Here is a 15,869-nt window from a genome sequence, read left to right as displayed (position 1 = left end):
TCTGGCCCAAGCTGCTGTGTCTTGGGCAGGTGCACACATATTCTTGTGGATGACCCAGCACTCTGGCCCAAGGGCCGCAGATTCACAAAAGCATACTAATACATAGTAATGAAAAATGGTGAGAGGGTGAACAGGTCTTGGTTAGTCTACAGTGAAAGTGCAGACCGTGTTTTTTGCTTTTGTTGTTGCCTTTCTGGAAAACAAAAACAACTGAGTGAGGAAGGATTTAAAGACTAGAATAACCTTGCAATGCATCTAATCAAAGGTCTGAAGAGCACAGGAAATATAGTGATAGCTGGACGCAGCTATCATTGGGTTTCCAGTAGTGGTTTCCAGTAGCTCACAGCAGATAGCTGCTGTGAGCTACTGGAAACCCTCAGGTAAATGAGGACTTATGGTTAACAGTCAGTGTAATGTGTCAACATAACTAATCTTATTGTTTTGTATGTTATTCTCAATTTGTAAATAGATAATTAACATTTGCATGAAAGAAGGATAGTGACCTTTGTTCATCCCTTGTATGGAGTATCTCATTATGCGATATAAGGTACTGAGACCGGTAGATGCAGGGGCCCCCAAATGACTGTTCGCCTGGAGCCCCCAAAGGGCTAAGTTCGCCACTGTGTAAACCTAGTCGCGGGCACCCGTTCTACAGCAGGCGACGGAGGCGGAGGCGATACCAGAAGCAGAAGCGGGGGTTGTCGGTCGGGAATATTCGCGAGGCTAAGAGGCGACCGCACACACCCCCACTACCCAGCATGTTGCTCTCAAATGCTAGACCCATCGTGAACAAGATAGATGAACTGAATCTCTGGATTTCCTCAGAAAAACTCATCACGGACTGCTGCATTCTGGTGATTACCGAGACATGGCTGCACTCACTCGTCCCAGACGCAACCATGGAGCTAACAAGCCGCACATTATTTCGCTGGGACAGAAATACAAACTCCGGTAAGAGGAAAGGAGGGGGGTTATGTATTTACGTCCACAATAGCTGGTGCACTAACGCTCAGATACTGACACAGACTGTTTCCCTGATTTAGAGTACCCTACAATTAAATGCAGGCTGTTTTATCTCCCGCGGGAGTTCTCTGCAGTAATGGTCATTGTCGTTTACATACCACCAACAAGTTTGGATGTTCCCCAACCAAAAGCCCTGTTGTACAGGAGTGGTCCGCACTCTCCTCAAAGAACGCATTGCCGCCTTCAGGTCCAGCGACAGAGCACTGTGCAGCACTGCAAGAGCCAGTCTGAAGAGTGGCATCAGAGATGCCAAAGCAGCTCACAAGAGTAGGATTGAGGACCACTTCAACAACAACAACCCACGGAGGGCATGGCAGGGCATCCAGCAGATCATCAATTACAGAGGCAACAGGAGCACCGTTGCAGATGGTGACACTTCCCTGGCAGAGCAACTCAACTGCTTCTTTGCCAGCTTTGAGGTGAGCACTACCAATGTCGGGGTCATCACACCCTCCCCTGTGTGCAACAACAGCCATGCACTCACTGTGCAGGAGCATGAGGTGAGGCGGGCTGCTCAGTGGAGTAAATCCCAGAAAAGCTGCCGGTCCAGACGGGGTCACAGGTAGGATACTGAAAGACTATGTGCCACAGCTCTCAGATGTCTTCACAAGACTCTTAACCCTGCCCTGTCCAAAGCCATTGTTCCGCCATGCCTCAAATCTGCTACAATAATTTCCCTGCCCAAAAAACCTACCATAAGCAGTTTAAATGACTACCGCCCAATGGCACTTACAGCAGTGATCCCTAAGTGATTTGGGCTCCTACCTTGAACTCCGGGGGAGCTGTGTGAGAACGCTCTTTGTAGACTTAAGCTCTGCATTCAATACTGTAATTCCGGGGAGATTCCGTCACCAAACTCACCACATTAGGGCTCTCCCCATCCATCTGCAAATGGATTATGGACTTCCTGACCAACCAATCACTCAAATAGTGAGAATTGGCCCACACATCTCCAAACTCACACACCCCTCAGGGCTGCGTACTGAGTCCCCTGCTACATTATCCTATCACTTGAGACTGCACCCCCACCCACCCTACGAACATCATCGTCAAGTATGCGGACGACACAACCGTGGTGGGTCACATCTCAGGGAGAGACGAGGCCCCCTACCGGGAGGAGGTCTGCAGACTGGTGAGGGGGTGCAGGGACAACAACCTCATCCTGAACACTTACAAGTCAAAGGAAATAATCATGAGGCCTTTTTACACCGCCAAGCCAGTTCAGTCGCTGTTTGGCACGCCCGGCAATTTCACTGCCTTGCCTGTGTTAAACCGAGACGGAGCCGGATTTCTTGGTTCACTGGAGAATGCGGAGCTGCGCACGGAGAGTAGACTTCTTCAGAATCATTTGCATACAACAAATGTTTTTATTTTTTTTATGATTCAAGAGACTCGCATACAAGAATGAGTATACATCTGAGTTTAGGCTAAAAACGTGATTAACTATTTCCAAGTGCAAAAACGCCAATATATTCTTTATTTTGCTGACCACTTGTTCTTTATCCATAGGATAAAGAAATTATTTCTCATCGAAATCCTGTCTTTGTTTAATGCGACTGCATCACCTTCTCTCACATGATCAGCAACTCCCGGATTTCACCATCTCGTAGTTCTAACTGGAAAGCTCTCCAGTTAGAACTACTCATGTTAATATCGCTGCGTTGCCTCTTTCTAGACAACGCTGCACACCTCTACCGAGGTGGAGCCGTCTAATCGTATTTACATCAGAATGAAACCGCCAATGTGTGTGAGGTCCGAGAGGGTCAATTGGGCTGCTAGCTCAAGCCAGCGATTCACCTCGGGCAGTGTAAACGTGTGGACCATGCCAGGAAAAAGGCATGAATAAGACGGGCAAATTTGGCAGTGAAAAACGTCTATGGACTATCGTAAGGAAAAAAAGCAGACATGGAACAGATTAACTAAGAATGTGTGGAGAGGGTTGCTGTCTTCAAGTTCCTTAGCACACACATCACAGAGAATCTCTCTTGGACTACCAACACCCACCACATGGTCAAAAAGGCCAAGCAGCGACTCCATTTCCGGAGAATACTCACGAAAAACCATCTGGAGGAGAAACTGCTGGTGTTCTTTTACCGCTGCACCATGGAAAGCGTGCTGGCCACATCCACCTGGTATGCCAGCTGCTCAGCAGCGGACCAGAAGGCCCTACAAAGGATTATTAACAGCCCCCAAAAGATCACCGGCTGTGCCCTGCCTCTCCTGCAGGACATCTTCAGTGCCCGCTGCCTCACCTGATCTGCAAACGTTTTAAAAGACCCCTCACACCCCGGTCATCGTATGTTTGCACTGCTGCCCTCTTGCAAACGTTTCTTGTCCGTCAAATCCTGTACAAACCGATTCAAAAACAGTTTTTACCCCACCGCAATACGGAGACTGAACACTACCAGTCACTTTCACACATGGTTCTTACAAGAGATTATGCCCCACTGAATGTCGGACTGCATGCACTGCATGCACTTTTTCAGTGCTTCCTCCCTGTCACTTTAAGCATGCATTGGAGAATGTATGCGAGTGTGTGTGTGGGGATGAGGGAGGGTAGAGGGGGGCATTGTATTGTTTTGTATTTCTTCTTATCAATTTCATTGTATCCTGTGCAATCACAATTCTATTCTATCTGCCAACCGCGCCATCTCGTTTACAGCGTAAGTGAACCCTGTGTGTCAGGTCACATTCGAATACTATACGATTAAAAAAAAACATGCCCTTTGGATGATTGTTATTTCCAAGAAGCTGAACCCTCTACGGACGCAGCCATCGGCATGCAACCGCTGCTCAGATCCCCACACATCCGGACACAGCTCACCAAGGGTGTCCCCTGTCTCACGCCAAGGTGCCTCGGGAATTGCATTGCATCGGCACGAAAATAACACACCTCCATTTTGGATTGGATTGAAATTTCAAACTGGTTGGTAAAAAAATGTGTTTTTTTCCATTATTTATCTATTATAATTTATAAGAACATGAAGACATTTGAATCAATCAGATTTGAGATGTTTTCGTTTTCATGTATTGGAAATCCAATACCCATGTCTAATTTTGAAAAATAATTCATTGATGTTCGCCAAAAATGGCTTATGGAGCATAGCACAGTTTAGATTTGATTAAGCTTGAGGAAATATGAACATAACTCAATTTATATGTTTCATAATATCAGCTTCGACAACATGACATGTATTCCTTCAGCCCCAAGGCTTTGAAATAATATAATAGACATTCAATAAAATATTAAACAATAGTTACATTTCATAATATCCATTGATAGATTTATTTAGATAATACCGACAATCAATATTTGTTGCCAGGCTTCGAAAACAACAGAATTTGAAATGACTTGTGTTCACCCCTGGCGCTTCTGAATTAGACAACCATGGATTAAATATCTGTATTTTCATTGTTAATGTGTCTCTATTCAAAGAATTGTTGAAAAGGATGCTTACGGATAAAGCTGTATACGTTTGACCGAACATTTCCTCCAAAAGATAGCTTTTCTAAGGTCGAAACAATGTTTTTCACCTCAGTTGCTTCTCAACATAGATAATGCATAAAGAGTGCATCGGCCGTCTCCTTCAAGAAAAAAATCTCACGTCACATTATTCTGTTTATGGGTATCTCTGTTTTCGTTTTGTGGTTGCTTTTCTTTTTTCTTATTTTTTTCTTGGGCAATCCACAGTCATTCACTGAATACATAGCTCTAGGATCGGTCCTCTACAGTCTGTAAGAAGAAAACTATGACACAACAATGAAATGGAGTTCAGAGACTGGGAGCTGCAGTGGATGTTGGGTATCGTAGTTCTGTTAACAGCAGTCTCTGTTGGATGTCCCCGTCGTCTCCACGCCATCAGTGAAATGATGTCCCCCTCGTCCCACTCCACACCATCAGTGATGTCATTGTGTTCTTCATCCTCATTGGTCCATCAGTGATGCCATTGTGTTCTTCATCCTCATTGGTCCATGAGTGATGCCATTGTGTTCTTCATCCTCATTGGTCCATCAGTGATGCCATTGTTTTTCTTAATCCTCATCGGTCCCAAGGTTCCCGCATTGTCAAAATGCATTATTGTCCAGGAAGCATGTGGAGAGGACAAGGAGAAGGAAGAGGTCCAAGCCGAGGATGTCAGGAAACACAAGACTATCGGGTGACCTGGAGAGACAGACAGAGAGAAGATGGAGAGGGAGACAGACAGTGAGGGAGACAGAGAGGCAGGGAGAGGGAGACAGAGAGAGGGAGGAGGGAGAGGGAGGAGGGAGACAGAGAGGGAGAAGGAGGGATAGAGAGAGGGAGAAATAGAGACAGAGAAAAGGGGGAGAGAGACAGAGAGAAGGGGGAGAGAGACAGAGAGAAGGGGGAGAGAGACAGGAAGGGAGGGAGACGGTGTCAGAGACAGAGAGAAGAGGGAGAGGGAAAGAGAGAGGCAGACAGAGAGGGAGAAATAACATAACATGCAATAAGTGTAAATAAGAAGAAATGCATTGCATCAGTAAGACTGAAGAATAAAATGCATAAGAGGAGATTTGCATTGCTTGCTGAACATAGCCTTCTCTATCTGATTCATCATACAGAAGACAACCAATTGGATACAGTAGCATGGCATACATATTTTAATTACATTAACTATAACTTAATGTTCTACAGGAAGACGTTATGGCCCAGGGATGAAATTATTTTTATCATGATGTGCTAACTGTGAATCTGTTCAATGGTGGTATGTAAGCAAATAAGCATTGAATATCCTTATTTGTGATGCCAGTTTGCTGGCTTATATGAATACATTGTCATTTTTCACTGTGTTTACCCCATATACTGTGACTGCAGTATAACGCAACTTTGGAAAATCCCTTGGAAGGTAAAGGTGCTACTGTTGGTTTTTTCAGGTTTGTTATTTGAAGGCACAGCTGAAGGCTTTGTGAGGCAAACATTTATAGTCATTGCAGACACACCCACCACAGATCCAGTCTATGTTGTCATTCAATTAGCTGTGAGTTGGGCTTGAGGGAGGCAAAAAGCAGGCTTTACTGTTTTACCTGATAACGGGATCTAAAACAAACTGTGTTGATATTTGAATTGTTATACTAGGAGTCCTAGTGTTTGTGTATAGCCTCCTCCGCTGCTGGGTACACTCATACATTCCCAGTTAGTTGTTTGTAGGGACAAAACATTATCTACAGGTCAATGTGACATTCCTCTGGAATCACAGAGAACGGGAGAGAAAGAGATGTTGAGATAGGGCGGGGGGTAGATAAAGAGAGAGAGAGATAGAGAGAGAGAGAGAGAGAGAGAGAGAGAGAGAGAGAGAGAGAGAGAGAGAGAGAGAGAGAGAGAGAGAGAGAGACAAAGAGACAGAGAGGTAGCGTTGGTGTTTTTGACACAGTGTCATCACAAACAGATTTGTGCGGATTAGCTGTAGATTGCGACATATTTGTAATTTCTGGCAGCGCATTAACAAGTCCTTTGCTGGGGATAATGAAGCCATTAACACACAGTAGTGATCAAGGCCGTTGTCACGCATTTACTAGTAACATTAAATCAGCCCATCAGCGATAGCAATTAACCTTAGAGCGCCGACTTCACTTTGCAGCACACATGTATTAAGCTTATTTAGTTCATGAAACTCACTAATGCTGGAATTATACTAGGCCCCAATTAGGGAGAGCATAATACTGCCATAAAAGTAACAAAAAAACGGAATGAAAAATTAAAATAAATAATAAAACTCTGAATAAATAAGACCCTACAAAACGATGGAAGCCCATGCCCAGCCCATACAAAAAAAGATGAAAACTTTTCCTAGAAAAATTCCCTATTGTAAGTCATAATTATGAGATTATAAAGTCGAAATAATGAGATAGAAAGTCAATTTAATCAAAATTTTTGATCCACCTGCAACCATGGCACTGACCAGATGTTTCTACTTGCTGTTCAAGAAGGTTGCCAACTCACATCCATTTTATTATTTTTCCGCCAGAGCTGCTTCTTGCTTAAAATCCTGTCAAGGGTGCGTTTGCTTACAATCCCATGTGATTCAGCAAGCAAATTAAGTATTTCATCTGTCGTAAAGCCATGTTTAAAGCAGTACTCAATGCACTCACAATCCAGTTCCCTGTCAAGTTCAATAGGCTTAAGAGCTGCTACTTCGTCTGCTGTGAGAAAGTATCTAATTATTTTGACTTTATTATGTCATAATCATGACTTTTTTTATCTCATAATGTCGTCTTTATTATCTCATAATGTCGACTTTATTATCTCATAATTATGAGATTTCGGGTAATTTTTCATAGGTGGAAGTCTATGGTGTGTTCCAGATGCCTTGGACACAAGCCTTCCGAGTTGCAAGTGGGGAAATAGGGTTTATTTTTTATTTATTTTATTAGTATTTTGACCACGTTGGTCATTTTAATGTTATTTTAAATGCTCTTACACACTTGATTACATTCTTACTTTATTACGGTCACCAATTTATGCATTGCAGGGTCTTGCTGAGCGTGCAATACAATGTTTTGTTGTATTGTTTGTTTTCGAGCTGCTTTGCTAAAGAGGCTAATGTAGCTAACAAAAAACAATGCCAATGACATGACACAATTACAAAGATGAACAGGAACGCTATAATTGCTAGAGAGAGAGAGAGAGAGAGAGAGAGAGAGAGAGAGAGAGAGAGAGAGAGAGAGAGAGAGAGAGAGAAAGAAAGAAAGAGAGAGCTGTATTTTAATTGCAAAAAAAAACATGAGGAAGAGTCTATAACAAAGGACAATCAAGTGTGTTGAATTGAATTGGTTAGACATAGAAAGAAAAGGTACAATGAGTAACAAATGTACTAAATCATAAAATAAACATGATATGACAGAGATTAAGGAAAAAATCAACCACAATACCAGTATGTCCTCCATTTAAATTTCGGTTACAGATCTGAATCGTTGTATTTGTTTTGGCCTGTGCGATATGATTCATTATTCTTAGAGTACCCTGAATTGCCAGATATTAAACAAATTGTCTTACACAAACAAAGCAGTCTGCACCCATGGAAGCAAACAAACAAACCAAATCAATTTGATAGCACCAGATTCCACCCGACCTAAAATGCTTCCTTATAAAAACTGAGGATTTCAAGACCGATGCCACATGAGCTGGTTTATAATTTGCAAACAACAGATGTTTTTTTATTTATAATGATCACTTTACAGTTTAGGATTCGTCAATTACTGAAATACCAAAACAGCACTTGTCTCAAAACCTAATGTTACGCTAGGCTCGTTCTGCCATTTTGTTCTTTCAGCGTCCTCAACCTGGGGGAGGTGGAGCCTTGGGAGGCTATTGGAGGCAGAGGAAACTCGCTCCAATACTGCCAGTTTGCAGCGTCCATTTTAAAAGCTGGGTGACAATGTTCTTTATCAAACTTTTAAGGATTTTCTCAATAAAAAGGCACATTCAAGGCACAGCATCCTATCATGACATTCATGATGGTTCTAATTTAGCTCTGATTTAGTCTGAGAAACGATGGCCTGGGAGCGGAGCTGCGGTATCAGCCGGCTATAAAAGCAGAGCGTTGGGCCCTTCATCTCCAGGTCCTCACTAGGGCCACGGACCTGCTGCAGAAATACACTCTTGTATTTCTTTCGATGAAAGCACAACAACACATGGTTAATCTTTAATGAAGCGCTACATTTAATGCTACTAGCATCGGCGCCGTTAAGACGCCTAATTATCATATGGTCAGAATGAACTTGCTGACAGTGTGAAGTCAGGAAGTAGCAGTAGATTATAACGCTCCAGTCCTACCACATTTTCTACGGATGCCAATATAGAGCCGTACCAGTACTTCACTCAAATAGATATTGCTTGACTTTACACGTTAAGAAGCACCTGACTAAAAGGAAGCACATAATGTTAGAATACATGAGAGTCCTGTACAAAGGGCACCTCGCACCTTCCCCCATTGGAACAGAATGGAAGTTCTTGATTGTGTTGTGCTACTACATGAGGTCAAATTTGTGTTCTGTGTGCTTTGGGATTTAAAATAAAGATATAGATAATATGTGAATATTTATTAATATAGTGATAGAATTAGAATAATAATAGTACATCAATTGTTAGAATCCCATCTAATTATCTTCAACTTTAAACTAACTTCAAACTTAACATGGTTGTGTGGGGATGCATGGGAAGAAAGGACTCCACACTACTGTGCTGCATTGAGGCAGCAGAAAATCCTTATCTTGAATTTGTATTGAACAAACACACACACATACACGCACACACACACACACACACACACACACACACACACACACACACACACACACACACACACACACACACACACACACACACACACACACACACACACACACTCCCGAGGGTCGTGCGAGTGGCTGGTGCGAGTGGTACAGTCAATGTACTCGGGCTTGAGGAGCAGAGTGCGAGTAGGAGGAGGTTACAGTGATGGTTTCGGAGTAGGGGTGCAACAGGGTTCTGTCCTAAGCCCCCTGCTCTTCATCATCGTACTGGAGGTGCTATCTCTGGAGTTAAGCACTGGCTGTAGATGGGAGCTGCTGTACGCGGACAACATGGTGGCCATCGCTGACTCTCTGGAGGAGCTGCTGGTGAAGGTGCAGATGTGGAAGTCGGGGATGGAGAAAAAGGGCCTGCGTGTCAACATGGGAAAAAACAAGATCATGGTGCCCGGAGCGAACATGGACCTGCTGAAGAAGTCCGGGACGCACCCGGGTACTGTCTGTTTTACAGGAACAGAAAGGAACGCAATCTGCTGTGGTTGCCGCTCGCTCTTGGTCCACAACAAAATTCTGTGGCATCAAGGGACCCCTTCGCCCCGACCCAGACCAAAAGTGTGCTCTCTGTCTGGGCACAGCGCGGCCCATTGCCGGAAGACCAATGGAAGTGGTGAGGATTAGCGAGGAGAGGCTGGAGGTCGTCCCAGAGTTCTGTTACCTGGGTGATATGCTCTCTGCAGGGGGCCGCTGTGGGCTCGCGGCCGTCACCCGCTGCAAGTGTGAGTGGGGCAAGTTCCGCCAACTCGTTCCTCTGCGCACCATCGACATCTACCGTTGACATCCTGGGGCCGCGTGTATTCAGCCTGCGTGAGGAGTGTGATGCTGCACGCTTCCGAGACTTCGGTGGTGACAACTGAGACTATAAATAGCCTCCGACGCAACGGCCGCGCCTTGATCCGCTGGATGTGTAATATCAAGGCCAGGGATGAGGTGGGCTCAGACTCTCCCCTCAAAATGCTTGGCATCCAGGACATAGACGTAGTGCTGCGAACAAACAGACTGTGGTGGTTCGGCCACGTTGAGTGCAGCACTGGCTGGATCTCGCTTGTGAGAAAACCGGAGGTGCCCTCTGAAAGGAGTCCAGGAAGACTGGAGAAGACGTGGGAGGAGGTAGTGCGTCTGTGTGGAGAGGACGATTACCACGAGTCAGACAGGCCCCACCCTCGGGTAAGGAATAATTCCGGCCTGGACAAAATAAACTAGGAAAATGAAGATGATGGTGATGAGACACACACACAAAAACACGCAAACACAAACACACACACACACAGCGGTCGCAGCGCTGACCTCTGACCTCCCAACCGGCGACCTTTTACAGAGGACCATGTATGGTGCTGAGCTGAGGCCCAGGGGTCATCTGGCAACTGACCCCCGCTCGTCGGATCACCAAGGCAAGGGGGGGGGGGGGCTGGACCCCTGTGGGGTATTACATCAAGGAGAGTTCCAGCTTCTGACAGCTTGTGACACGCTCACTGTATGTGTGTGTGTGTGTGTGTGTGTGTGTGTGTGTGTGTGTGTGTGTGTGTGTGTGTGTGTGTGTGTGTGTGTGTGTGTGTGTGTGTGTACGTGCATGCTTTGAGGTCATGAATTATTAACCCGGCTAAAATAAAAAAGACTCCATTTGGTAGTAGTCATGAATAATGGACCAGAGGACTGCAGGGTGACGGTGTCTGGTGAGTCAACCACTGGGGCTGCCGCCCATATTTTTTGACCCCATTGTGTCAAAGCCGTCCCCCTCCCAACACCAGCGCAGTCCACTGCAGGTTCGCCGTGGTCAGCACCACCCAAACGCCACCTCTGGTAACCTCCACCACCGTCATCTGTGGATGCGTAGCCCCCAGATGACGCTCACCAAGGTTCACCCACCCTGGTGGTCTTGGGCCCCCCCCCGCCCACCTTGGTGGTCTTGTGCCACCCCCCCCCCAGCCCACCTTGGTTGTCTTGTGCTCACCCACCTTGGTGGTCTTGCGCCCCCTCACCCACCTTGGTGGTCTTGTACCCCATCACCCACCTTGGTGAACTTGTGCTCACCCACCTTGGTGGTCTTGTACCCCCTCACCCACCTTGGTGGACTTGTGCTCACCCACCTTGGTGGTCTTGACTTTGTTCCCGGTGCTGCAGCTCCAGCCCTTCTGGTCGGGCAGCACCTTGCACTCCTCCCCGTCCATGCAGGGACTCATCTGACACCACCACTTCTGGGCCACGATGGAGGCTGCGAGGGGACACACAGCAGCGATGGACGCTCAAGCAACTTGTTCTTTTTTTCCATTTGCTTCTGCGTGGTTTCAAATGGGAATTACATGCAACAGTTCAATGTCATAGCAGTCAGGGTTATGAGCGGTGTGTGTTTGTGTGTGTGTGTGTGTGTGTGTGTGTGTGTGTGTGTGTGTGTGTGTGTGTGTGTGTGTGTGTGTGTGTGTGTATATGCGTGTGTCTGCATGCATGTTTATGCATGATTTGCGTGTGTGTGTGCAACAGTGGTAATTAAGTGAGCAGCAGTGATGTTGGCACATCAAGGTCCTTAAAGGGCTCCACTGAGGCCTCACGGCTGGACAGAGACAGCCGCTCCTGGCCTCTCCTGACATTTCTCACACATCCTGAGGTCCTGTCAACCCCCCTCCCACACACACACGCACACACGCACGCACAGAAACACATACCCACACACCCTTGGCCCTGTCAGAGCCATTACAGGAGAGAGGAGCAGATAGGGATCGATTCACCTGTAACAGAGGCCACTGTTGACATGATATTAAATGACCTGGCCTTCTCTCCCCTCCACTGAACACCAGCTCTGATATGGTCTCAGAGACAACAACACACACACACACACACACACACACACACACACACACACACACACACACACACACACACACAGACACAGACACAGACACACACACACACACACACACACACACACACACACACATACACACACACACACACACACACACACACACACACACACACACACACACACACACACACACACACACACACACACACACACACACACACACACACACACACACACGGCTACTCCAGTAAAGTGTGGCCCAGTCCACCAGATTGGATCAGAGAGATTACAACAGTGTGTCTGGTCGATACTATTAGATCCAGTGAATCACAACCGTTTTCTCTAGCTGCCATTACTAAACGCTTTTTTGGTTCTGTCATTAGTAAAGAAAAACAAAGATTTAAATGCATATATATATCTATATATATATAGATATATATATATATATGTTTATATATATATAAATATCGGTATTCTGAATTGAAAATATGGTATCCTTCCTTTCACAGATCTTCCTTTACTTGCTGTATAAACAGAGAGAGATGGAAGACCTTTTTTATTACAGTCCTGTATGTGTATCTTGTGAGATTCTTTAATGTACTAATCCATTTTACACCCCTTCTATACTTCAAGGAGGAAATAGCGATGTCGACGTGACATAAGGAATGCACATATGCTCATTTGTCTCTGGTTTCCAGTGGATGGGTTTTGAGTAACACCTTTAGTACACTACACTATATATAAAGTATGCTATACTACACAATACTATACTTTACTATACTACACCATACTATGCTTTAATATACTACACCAACTATATTATAATATACTATACTATTATATACTAAACCTTACTATACTATAGTATACTACATTACACTTTACTATACTATACTTTACTATACTATACTATACTATACTATAATAGAATATAATTCACTATACTATACTATGGTGTATGCTACACTTAAACCTCTTAAGATGGCGCAATTTTATTGGTTCGCTATCTCAGGATATTGGGCAATATCCCATGATCGAGATCTCAAACTCGGGACATTGCGTGACGGTCGTCTCATCACGCCAATAAAAACAAATAAACCGCTAATAAGAACAAATAAATCCCGTCAAAAAGTGTTATCTTGTTTATTTTTGGAGTACTCACGTGTAGTATATACTATGACGATTATTCACCTCAGGCTCTGTGAATAGTGGTGATTAGCCCCCAAATTTCACTTCGGCATATATTTTTTAACTATATTTTCCTATACTATACTTTACTATACTATACTATACTATACTATACTATACTATACTATACTATACTATACTAGACTATCATATACTAGTGTATACTATACTATAATATTATATACTATTATATACAGTCATGGTCTGAATGAGTTGGCACTCACCGTCCACACAAGATGGCGCAGCTCGCGTTGTTCCCGCCACTTGTCCTGGGAAGCAGGAACATTTGACGGTCTGGGATCGCTCCTCGATCTTGTTCTTGTTGCAGCAGCGATGGGCTGCGATGACCTCACAGGTGCCCGCCTTCACGTGCACTGTTAAACACATGGGACAGCCAGTGTTAGCACAAGGTCATGGGTCCTATTCACCTGGCTGCAAGTGAGAGAGGATCATGAATTGTAGCGTTATGCCTGTCTGCCACAATATCTGATCTCTTAAGAGTCCACGGAGGAAAAAAAAAACATAAAAACAAAGTGAAACTGTAGTGGAGCCGAATATTCCTCTCCTGGAAGTCCCTCCCTCTCTCTCCCCTCTCGACACTAAACCAATGTTACTGAAACTGGAATGCTTTCCCCTCAGCGGGCATCCTGCTCTCTCTCTCGCCAGCGACACACGCTTCCAGCACCCCGTTGCCGGCGTTCCGCTTTTGATAAGAACACCAGCCCGACATTCCTCACGATGTCCCCCCACACAGTTAGCATATATTACCAAGATGGCCGCCCGGTGAATGTTACTTTTCTGCAGTAAAGCGCCCAGAACACTGACAATAATATCCCTCCAGCTGTGTGGACAGTTTCACCTTAAACGGCCAGCGACCTTGTAAACAAAGTCTGGCTGAACGGCGGTCCCTACGGAAGCCTTCTGTGGCTGAATCAGAGCAGACCCCATCTCCAATGTTCATCCTCCTCACTGGTTTGGTACACATTGGCCTTCCCTGCCTTCCAGTCGGTTGTATGTATTATGCATGGGAAGAGCAGGACGCTGTCTTTAAAGTTAAGAGAGAGCACTTTATGGAGTAAAATAAAATTCTAGACTCCATCAGAAACCCGTCAATAAGGATTGCGTCATTGTGTGGCCCCAGTGATGCTCAAACAGTATGTTAAATGATTCATTCCAATGTATAAATAACATAGAGGATTTTGCAAGACACACGCTCACGCACGCACACACACACACACACACACACACACACACACACACACACACACACACACACACACACACACACACACACACACACACACACACACACACACACACACACACACACACATACACACACACACACAAACACGCATACTCCCTCAATTCCATATTTCCTTGGCCTCTTTGGAAGAGCCATTGAATAAGCTATGAATTATTTCTCTCCGTTGTCATGTTGGAACATTCTCAAGGAATTCCTCTTCAAGGCCATTCTGATAACAACACAAACCTGCTTATTCAGGGTAAGCACATAATGTCTATTAAATAGATATCACTTTCATTCCCATTAAGTTAGACCAAATATCAATACTGATGTCAATCTATTTGATATGCATTGCTTCTCTACATAGACAAATCATTATCCCACGAGTGCTTTGTATTTACATGACAGTCAGGATTGAGTAGGTGAAGCAAGAAAAAATAAACATTTAAAAGTTTCTGCCTTCTTTTCACATCCCCCTTAATTATGCCTGTAAAGATTTTCAATTTGTACCTTGACTTGAAAATAGATTGAAGTGGTCTTCCATCTTGCCATTAGTTAGCAATCCTGAAATCCCATCTACAACATTAAAAACATTTTGCTTGCAATCAATACGGTTCTATTCACATTCAAACAAAAGGCCAGACAACAATTGCCGATTGAGTGGTTTTCAGCTCCCAGAAAGGAGCTGATGCAACAACAGGTCAGGGTCTTTTGCCCTTCATGTGATTATCACTAAGCCACTGCAACGCCCCCACGTCAAAGTTCAATTACAAAGTTGGAGTCACTTCGATAGAATATTCAAACTTTGTTTAAGGAAACAGCTCAGCGTAATGGATGTGTGACTGTGTGACTGTGTGTGTGTGTGTGTGTGTGTGTGTGTGTGTGTGTGTGTGTGTGTGTGTGTGTGTGTGTGTGTGTGTCTGTGTGTGTTTGTGTGTCTGTGTCTGTGTTTGTATTTGTGTTTAAGGTCGATTGACAATCACTTGGAAGCAGAAGAGACGAGCTGGAGAAATCATTGTGAATGAGTTGATTATATGGGGAAACAAATAATACTTATTGTGGCGCCAGTGTCTGCAATGCACTTGGCATGGCTTCTCAATCGCACGATTGCCAGGACAATAATATCGTATATCTCCTCTAGGGCCTTTAACAAATGTAATCGACAGATGCCGGAAACATGTAAAGACATATTCTCTCTCTGGTGTAGAGAGGGAAGTCCTCCTCAGACCTAAAGCTTACACATCATATGGGTTGATCTGAATTTAATCTTGTGTATTTAGAAGAAAGTAGCAATTTGTTTACCTTCCG

General features: G+C 44.6%; 1 protein-coding gene across 1 annotated transcript in view; it reads right to left on the bottom strand.

The window, feature by feature from the left end:
- Positions 1–5,061: 5,061 nt before the first annotated feature.
- tafa3a (TAFA chemokine like family member 3a) overlaps positions 5,062–15,869 on the bottom strand; it is a 32,481-nt gene continuing 21,673 nt past the window's right edge. Inside the window, exons 2-4 of the mRNA XM_056600689.1 lie at positions 13,540–13,689; positions 11,415–11,539; positions 5,062–5,185 (exon numbers count right to left, since the gene is read on the bottom strand). Of these exons, the coding sequence (XP_056456664.1) occupies positions 5,174–5,185; positions 11,415–11,539; positions 13,540–13,689 (287 nt within the window). The 3' untranslated portion in view covers positions 5,062–5,173. The remainder of the gene's footprint in view (positions 5,186–11,414; positions 11,540–13,539; positions 13,690–15,869) is intronic.

Source organism: Gadus chalcogrammus, chromosome 1, assembly GCF_026213295.1.
Source record: "Gadus chalcogrammus isolate NIFS_2021 chromosome 1, NIFS_Gcha_1.0, whole genome shotgun sequence".
Taxonomy (NCBI): domain Eukaryota; kingdom Metazoa; phylum Chordata; class Actinopteri; order Gadiformes; family Gadidae; genus Gadus; species Gadus chalcogrammus.
The sequence above is the reverse complement of the archived record's forward strand: the minus strand, read 5'-3'. Positions and strand labels throughout refer to the sequence as shown.